This window comes from Pinus tabuliformis, chromosome 1_1 (genome assembly GCF_031772625.1).
Source record: "Pinus tabuliformis cultivar Carrire ecotype Pingquan chromosome 1_1, CPIR1, whole genome shotgun sequence".
NCBI lineage: Eukaryota > Viridiplantae > Streptophyta > Pinopsida > Pinales > Pinaceae > Pinus > Pinus tabuliformis.
Window position 1 is genome coordinate 793553045 of NC_142297.1, and position 9154 is coordinate 793562198.

The 9154-nt window shown below is 39.8% G+C and overlaps 1 protein-coding gene across 1 annotated transcript; it reads left to right on the top strand.

Moving 5' to 3' along the window:
- Window positions 1-4213: 4213 nt before the first annotated feature.
- LOC149216386 (GTP-binding nuclear protein Ran1B-like) lies at window positions 4214-7330 on the top strand. Its single transcript, XM_089389931.1, has 4 exons — window positions 4214-4266; window positions 6608-6697; window positions 6807-6863; window positions 7261-7330. Exons 1-4 carry the CDS (start codon window positions 4214-4216, stop codon window positions 7328-7330), a joined length of 270 nt encoding a protein of 89 aa, XP_089246057.1.
- Window positions 7331-9154: the final 1824 nt, after the last annotated feature.

Here is a 9154-nt window from a genome sequence, read left to right on the forward strand (position 1 = left end):
TTGACCTCAAAATTCATCATTATTCTGCATTAAATACATGTTAGACCACATGGCATCATAACTAACTCAACTCACTCCATAAGCATAAATATAATAAGAAAATCATACAATAAGCTAAGAGAATGGTTGATTTGACTAGGTTAGGAGGTAAAATGAGCCCATATAATTACCCATTTATGAGGCTCATCATCACCCCACTACTAAAAGTGTTGCTCATCCTTTGAGCAACTTAGTCCATCTCCTCATCTTTTATGGCCCTAGTGGCCTCCCTAGCATCTGAAGCCTCTGATGTGGTCTTGTCTTTGTTGTCATAAAATCCTGCCTTCCTTTCTATCTCTTTCCACTGCTCCTCCTCTTCTTCTTCTCTTCTACCTTCCAGCATGCCTAATAGCAATGGGGGACTCAATTTTATGCCAATCCAGTTGACCTTCAGCTTCTGCATGGAGTGCTTGTACATTGGCACTCTTCTTAGTGTCTCCTTCATTCTCATGGGGGAATGATATTCCCTGATCTGCAGACTGTGTGGTAAGGTGTTCCATCTCCTCATGCATGCATGCACACAGTCATCCCCATGTAGCCTTTGCATATCCTCAAAGTGTGCAATGGTTTGTGCCTGATCACTTATATATCTAGGGGAAATTTGAGGATTATTGGCATGCAGGTTATGTGTGCTGATGAGTGCCATGGGATCTGATGGCTCAGCTCTGATCATTAATGGATCATTTTGCTCTTTTATCATCAACCTTCTTATTTTTGGTGCCCTTAACTCTTCATGGTTCATCCATGAGGCCATGGCCATTAGTTGCATGTCCCCTAGCATGGCATTGGGGTCCCATACATTCATGTCTGTGAGGGCCATGTTATGTAGGTAGAATTCTGCCATTTTTTCCTTATCTTTTGATGTGCTTTGGTCACACAGGTCCATAAACTGCCTGTAATCTTGGAAAGGCATTGTGCCTCTTTGTGCCAAAGTCTTTATTTGAAATTGTAGCCATTGGTCCTTGAGATATAGGCCATAGGATTTTGCTGGTGTTCTACATTGCAATGCCTCCATGGATAAGCTGGCCATGCATGCTAGCTGAGTCTCCTTCTCTTGCAGCTGCCTCCTTAACAATTCATTTTCAGTCTCAAGGTGGCTTCTTGTAATTGCTTCCCTGTTTCTGATATCACTCAGCTCTCTCCCATTTCTCTAAGTTTATTTCCATATGGCTAACACCCTCAACTACCTTAGATTTGGCTATTTGCATCCATCTATGTGTTCTTATTCTCTCTTTCTCTAATTCAAAGAATAGTGGAATTGCAAACTTTTGTGGAATTATCCTTCCTCCCTCAAGCAGATTGTAATAGGAGGCAAGACTAGGCTAGGGATCAGGTTCTTGTAGCTTTGTCTCTTCCTCATTTACCTGCGGCTGTCCTTCCATTTCTTTCTCAAGCTTTTGGGTCTCCTGTAGTTTTGACAATGTCTCCTGTAGAATTGTCTGAGCCTCCTGTAGGACTGTTTTTGGATCTTGTATTTCTACCTTTTCTTTCCATGTGGGAGATCTAGGAGTCCCCTTTTCATATGTGATAGGTGCCTTGGAAGGGGATTCTTTTCCTTGGGCAAAGGGTGAATCTTCAATTGTAATTGGCACTTTTGAAGAGGGTTGAGGTTTTCCTGTTTTGATTCTTGTGCTCTTCCTAGCCCTGAAATACATGGTGGCCTGCCTTTTCCTCTTTTGTTTTGGCTTGATTGGTGTACTGAGGGTAGTGAGAGCAGCTGCTGCCTCTCTTTCCAGGGTCTCAGGGGACACTTCTCCTTGTTCTGTCTTTTCTGCCTCTTTCTCTCCTCCTTCTGTCTCTTTTTCTGTCTCTGTTTGCTCTATTTCTTCCTACTCTGTTTCTTCAGTTTTCTGCTCCTCTGTCTTAGTTTCTTCCTCCTTCCCTTCTTGTTCTGCTAAGTCACCAGTTGCTTCACCTTCTCCCCCTTGCTGCTTTTCCTCCTCACTGCCAGTAGGACCGATATCATAGGTTAGGGTCTTTATGTCATCCTCAGCTGTCATGTTTCGGAAGACTTCCCATGCTATAGGGAGTGTAAATGTATGGAGGGCTTCTTCCACTAAAATTCTGATTAACCCATGGTGAGCTAGCTGCTCTAAACTTTCTGGTTGAACCTTAGTGCTGGAGTCAATGAGGGACTATAGGAAGAAGTACGGGATGCTGAGCTTCTGAGGTGCTGGAGTGTTCATACCATACCTTAATTCATGGAGGATTCTAAAGTGATAACCATAGACAATGCTATACCTCCCCTCACAGGAAATGTATTTGATTATTTGATAACTAACTTCATCCCAAGAATATGGTATGCTAGCCCTTCTAATGCCATTTTTATCCTCTACAGGGGTTTCATTGTTTTGGAAATATTTTTTTCTTAGCAGCCTGGCCAATTGGTTTCTCATCCTTACTCCAAAGCAGCCCAAGAGGAAGGGTAGTGACCCTACCGATAAATTCAGGGGTTATCTCCATGGGAAGACCTCTAAAGGTGACAGTGGCATGTGTTATGGTGTGAGGGACCAAAAAGTGGGCAAATTCTTGGGCAATTTCCTCATCAAACCCTCAGAATTTCTCAAAAAAGTTCATCCAATTTGCTCTTGTGAATATGTCCACTACTTGGGGATGTGCATGGAGCCTGGAGGAGTTGGTGGGCTCCTTCCTCATAAATCCTCCTATAATTTTGTTTATACTCCTTTGGGAAACCAAATGTGGAGATGGAGACAACGATTTTTGGAGAAAAACAGAGAAATAGAGGAGACTATGGTTTTTTTTTTTTTTTTTTAAAACATGATTTTTTTTTAATTTAATTTAATTTATTTACTTTTTATGTATTTCCTCTTCCTAAAGGCTTTATTTCCTCCTCAAATTTAAACCACTGCTTGCATATATTGATATTCAATGGGGTTATGCATTGAACCTACCTCCTCAGCCCGAAAATCGTGCTAAAACCTGTGTTTTCTCCCTTCAAAACAACTCACTGCCCCTCCTATAGAAGACTGTTGTCCCTCCTGTAGAATTCCTATAGGTGCTCCTGTAGAACCTGTAAGTGCTCCTGTAGAAAACACCGAGAGCAGGAATATGGGAGAGATAAATGGAGAATGATGGTTACGAGGCTGTGGGGTCACGAGGAGACTGCTGTAGCTGGGTTTTGAGGAGAGAATGAAGGAAAAGGTGGTGAGAGTGCTCGGGTAGGAGTACTTATTTCCCTTTATGGATATTTCCAGTGATGGAGGGTGAGCTGGCAAAGTATTCGTTGGCCATATTCGGACCATTGGTCCCCACCTGCCTTGTCATCATGGCCTCTCCTTGTAATCATCCCTCATGATTGCATCAGAGTTCACACTTCCTCCACTACCTGTCCTTGACATCTTTCCTGAGTTGATTGTGTGCACGTGTGGGTGACATCTTCAGATGAGTGGAGTCGACTAGATGAAGGTGGCCAAGTTAACTGGCCACCTTTCCCTCGTTCAACCTCAACCATCTCATTGCTTTTGCATGCCTTCTAATTACACAAATGCAAACAGAGGAGCGGGTTAGTTACTTACCTAACATCCGAATGTATTTGCTGTGAGGTGCTAGGGCTCTCTCTCTCTACTAAATGCCTTTGTTTCTTTTGATGCATGCTATCTGCTTGCTGATGTGTGGCTGTATCTTATACAGGTTCTTCTCTGGCTGGTTCTGAGCTTCTAGTGTCTTCTTCAGCCTTCTTGTTTTCACTTTCTTGCTGCCGATGCTGGATTTTAATGGGATCAACTGCTACAGGAATTCTACAGGAGCTCTTGTAGCTGCTTCTCCCCTTGAAAATTTAGCTTCTTTATGTGCTTGGAGCTATGAGGATGATGCCAAAGATGTAGATAGAGATGGAGAGGTAATAGGTAGGCTTCAGGTGAGGTGTATGGTGTTGTTTCCTCTCTTATTTTTTGTGTTTTTTTTTTTCCTGAAAAACTGTTTTTTTTTTTTGTGTTTTTCTTGGACAGGAAGAAGATGATGCTTGGGGTGTGTTGTAAGCTTGGAAATGATGGTAAGGAGGTTTTAGGACTGTAGGAGGGTTTATAGGTTCTTTATGAAGCTTCCCTGTCCCTCAAACAACTTTTTATACTTATTTTTGGCTCTCTGTAATTCCTACAGGAGCCTCCTGTAGAAAACATAGAGCCTCCTGTAGAAAACACAATTCTTGAAAAAGATGCACAATGAGGTGAAAGGAATGCCAAGAATGATGGAGAAAGGTGTGGGAAGGTAGGATATGTGCTGGTGTTGGTTTCAGGGCTCCCTTAGCACCTTCTGATGCTTCCTGTAGTCCTCTTGCAAACTTGTAATGCAAATGAAAATTCATTTTTCTTTTTCTCTTTTTTTTTTTTTGAAAACAACTAGGGCACCTTAGGGAGGTTTTCACCCTAATTTCCTGCCCTGGGTGCCTCCAAGGGAGGTTTTCACCTAGGGATATTATTTTTCTCTATTTTTTTTTGACATCACTGGGCTGCCTCAGAAGAGGTTTTCAACCCAATGATGGGACTCATGTGCCTCATGGAGGTTTTCACTTGAGTCCCTTTTTATTTATTTATTTATTTTTCCAGTGAGTGGGTGAAGTGGAGGCTAAGACATGCTTCAATACCATCACTATCTTATTCAAATCTTCAATGAACTCTCTCTTGGAGAGGGGTTTCTTGTAGACTTTCAACTGGTGTCCATTGACAAGCATGGGGATGGCTTCATCATCAATGGTTCTGATCAGAACTGAACCATTGTCATTGCATTTTTCCACAGTGTAAGGTCCCAACCATCTTGTCCTTAGCTTGCCCTTGAAATCTTTGTTTCTTGAATCATAGAGTAGTGCCCAATCTCCCTCTTGGAATTGCTTCTCCTTGATATTTTTGTCATGCCATATCTTTCTTTGAAGCTGAACTACCTCTGTGTGGAGAAGGGCTTGCATTATGTGTTCATCCAATCCATTGTGCTGAAGTAATCTTTCTTTCTATGCATGGCTGAGGTCTAGGTCCAACTAAGTTGCCATCCTTAGGGTATTGAATTCAAATTTTATTGACAGCAAAGCCTTCTTCCCATAGACTAGCTCATAGGTTGTGTGGTGGTCTTCCATGTTGTGTTGTAGGCCCAAGTGGCCCCAACTAATTTTTTAGCTCAGTTGTTTCTGTTGCTACTCACTACCTTGGTCAGGATCACTTCCAATGCTCTATTAGTGACCTCCACCTGCCCATTGGCTTGTGGATGGTAAGGGGCGGAAGTCCCGTGCTTGATTTTATGATGTGTGAGGAAGTATTCAATCAAATTGGAAGTGAACTGACTACCTTGATTTGTGACTAACTCTCTTGGATACCCGAACTTGTAGAATATGTTTTCTCTCAAAAACTCAGCTACTTTTTCCTCCGTTGCTGCTTTAATTGCTTTTGTCTTTGCCCACTTTGTTAGGTAATCAGTGCACACAATGATGTATTGTTTCTACTTTGAAGGAGGGTTGATAGGCCCCACAAAGTCCATGCCCCACTTCTCAAATGGCTCAAAGGTCACTTGAGGTTGCATGGGCATCTCATCCTTTGGAGTAGGTTTCCCCATCATTTGACACTGATCACACTGGCTGATATTACTCCTCACATCCTAATGAAGAGTGGGCCAATAGTAGCTTGCTTGTAGTATCTTGAAGGCAGTTCCTTTTGCTGCAAAATAACCTCCACAAGGCCCGTCATGACAAGTTAGGAGGATTTCAAAGACTTTCTCCTCCTTGACACATCTTCTCAAGATCTGATCTGGGCCAAGTTTGAAGAGATTGCCCCCAATCCAACTTTATAGCTCAGTCAGGTAAGGTTTAATGACAAAATGTGGTTAAGGTACGCCAATAATTAGTTTGATTATTTTCCCATTTCTGTATTTTGCCAGATTGATTTTGATTTTCACTTGAAATCAGGTCTCTTGGGACTTTACGAAAGTAGTGTTTTTTGTCATCCTATACAGGTGTAATAGACACATGTTGATTGGAACACTGTACATTTTAGCTTTTGGGGTGCCTTTTCAAATTTTTGTTTAAAAAGGTCCTACATGGATTTAAACTTGGATCGATCCCAAGAGAACTTTTAACTTATCAATTCTATGTTCCCGTGTTGATATGTATGTAATGTGGGCTCAGTAGCAACACCTTTTAACCTCAATATCAATGACAATGGAGCAACTATGAGCCCTTTTTTGGTTCCTTGTTATCAACACTTTGTTTTACTCATTTATGTCTCTTTATTTTGAATTTTAATTTAATTTAATTTTGAATTTATAGACAGACTGTGTTATTGGTTGTTTTGATCAATACTGGTTTGCTTTTCCTGCTTCTATTGGAATTTTCCTTGTTGAATTGGTGAGGGTTCTGTATTTTTCCACTTATATTTATTTGAATTTTAATTTAGTTTAGTTTTTAATTTATAGATAGACTCTATTATTGGTTGTTTTGATCAATACTGGTTTGCTTTTCCTGTTTCTGTTGGCATTTTCCTGATTGAATTGGCGAGGGTTCCATGTTTTTCCACTTCTATCTATTTGTTTCCTTCTTATTTACTGATTCAGATTTTGTTTGTTGTAGTATTCATGGGCAATGTGAAGTTATCATTTTTGATGTTACTGCACGATTGACTTACAAGAATGTCCCAACGTGGAACAAAGATCTTTGCAGGTACCTCTTTTGCAAAGGGGTTGGATCTCTAAGTAGAAATGAAGGTTCCTTAATTGTGTGGTGGCACAACTGCCTGAACCAATTAGCTAAATATCTTTGTGAATTTCAGGGTGTGTGAGAACATTCCTATTGTTCTTTTCGGAAACAAGGTTGATGTGAAGAATAGGCAAGTGAAATCTAAGCAAGTTACTTTTCATAGAAAGAAGAATCTTCAATACTATGAGATATCTGCAAAAAGTAACTACAACTTTGAGAAGCCACTCCTGTACTTGGCACGGAAGCTCTTAGGGTGAGCCTTTAATCTAGTTTCTGATGCTCCCTAATATGAATGTTATATTAAAAAATTTGCATTGATTCTATAATGGGTTATTTTTATAGGGATCCAAACCTTCATTTTGTGGAGTCATCTGCTCTTGCTCCTCCTGAGGTTTAGATAGACCTTGAAACCCAGCAACAGTAGGTAGAATGCTATTTTCTTATTATTTTTTGTTAACTTTTATTGAAATAATTTGTTCCATTTCTAAAAGATTGAAACTTTGTCTTACAATCTTTTATGTTGTCAGGTACGAGGCAAAACTTGTAGCAAATGTGGCCCAACCCCTTCCAAATGATGATGATGATGCTTTTGAATAGCTTTATTAAGATTCTTTTGCATATTTAGGGATTGGTGGATTCAATTAGTTTTTTATCATTGGAGTTTGCTCTTGAGTTTCGAAATTTAATTCTGATTTGTATTTGGGGCTTAGAATAGCATTATCGCATCTCTCTATATGTGATTTGGGTACTGTGCAGATGTTTTCATCAGTGGAGTTGGCTAAGCTATCTTAGTTCAACTCCATTACAGAGCTATTTTTATATGCTAAGACAATTTTTCTGTTATATACTCTTGCACATTTTGCACAAGAGCTTTTTGTGCTCTTCAAATATTTCAAGAATTCTCAAGTGCCTTTCGTTGTGTACTATTGGGGGAAATGTTGGTTGTGATGATTGTTGCTTGTAATATATTATGGCTTGTTAAAATTTTCTCTGAAAATTCTAGCTATGTCTGAGGATTTATTTTAACTCTGAAATTGGTTTACATAAACCTTGTACAATGAACAGTTTACCCGCTAGACTATCGGAATAAATGATATTGTAAAGTAAGTGCTAATACCTTGTATATGGGCCAAATCCTCCCTTTGCAATATTGTTTTCATCTGGGACACTTTCTGTTGCAGTTGTCAATGTTTTCGTGGTAAAAACTATTGGTTGACCCTACGTATAGCCTCTGTTTCCATTCGGGGCTCTACAGATTTCAATTTATGCAATGCAAACTTGCAATTTCTAACTTTGATTAGAAGTCGTGCAACATCCGTATGGAAAAAAGATTGTATTCACAATAACATCAAGAGGAAAGAAAGATGCATGTCCTCTAGAATGGATCTTCACACTGAGACCAATGCTAATGGTGTTGAGAAACTACTGTGCAATGGAATAAACAATGTTGAGGTGCAGAACAAATATATTTTGCCTCCCTAGGAGCAACCCAACATGTCTCAGGTATCTTTCTGCGAGAGCATTCTAGTGGTGGATCTAAAACACCTGGATGGCCCTAGCAAAACCACTGTCATACAACAAATCCAACGTGCATGTCAGGAGGATGGATTTTTCCAGGTACAACCTTCAATCTCCAATGTCCCAAGTTATGATTTTTTTTGTGGAAGGGATTGGATTCATGAGGCTTTGAATTTTGAATCTCATGATATTGCGATATAAATTGTTTTGAAGATTTGAATTTTGAATCTCATAATATCTCTCAATAAACTTCCAAAATCTCAATTATGAACATTAATTCTTAAAAAAATTTCTGTTCAAATTCAGTATTAATATGGTTGAAGCTACATGATATGATCAGATAGTGAACCATGGGGTACCAGAGAGGGTGATGAAAAACATGATGGGAATTTCCAAATAATTCTTCAAAATGCCGATGGAAGATCGTGAATGCCTCTATTCAGAGGATCCAAAGCAACTGGCTCAGCTAGCTACAAGCTTCAATATTCACAAAGATGAAGTCCTTAACTAGAGGGACTATCCAAGACACCCTTGTTTTCCATTACACGAAGTCATCGACTCTTGGACTAAAAAACTTGTGGCCTATAGGTAGCCATTAAACTTTATGTCAACCATTAAAGCAACAATCATAACTCATTTGGCTTAATATAATATTGAATCTTTTGTTAGAGGGAAATTGCAGGCAAGTACACTGTGGAGGTGAGGGCACTATGTTTAAGGCTGCTGGCTGCAATTTCTGAAGCTCTAGGACTCCATTTTGATTACTTGAATAATATTTTTGGGGAACACAGACAGCTATTACTTGTAAATTACTATCCACCATGCCCAAACCCAGATGTTACCCTTTCTTTAAGAATCCATTCAGACGTAGGTGGCATCACTGTTCTAATGCAAGGCGATGTC

What these genes read in the sequence shown, in the direction of transcription:
- LOC149216386 (XM_089389931.1), top strand. Translation starts at nt 4,214, where the DNA reads ATGCACAATGAGGTGAAAGGAATGCCAAGAATGATGGAGAAAGGTGTG. An exon ending in TGGAACAAAGATCTTTGCAG is followed by an intron (nt 6,698 to 6,806) that starts GTACCTCTTTTG and finishes TGTGAATTTCAG; the next exon opens with GGTGTGTGAGAACATTCCTA. An exon ending in AAGGTTGATGTGAAGAATAG is followed by an intron (nt 6,864 to 7,260) that starts GCAAGTGAAATC and finishes TTATGTTGTCAG; the next exon opens with GTACGAGGCAAAACTTGTAG.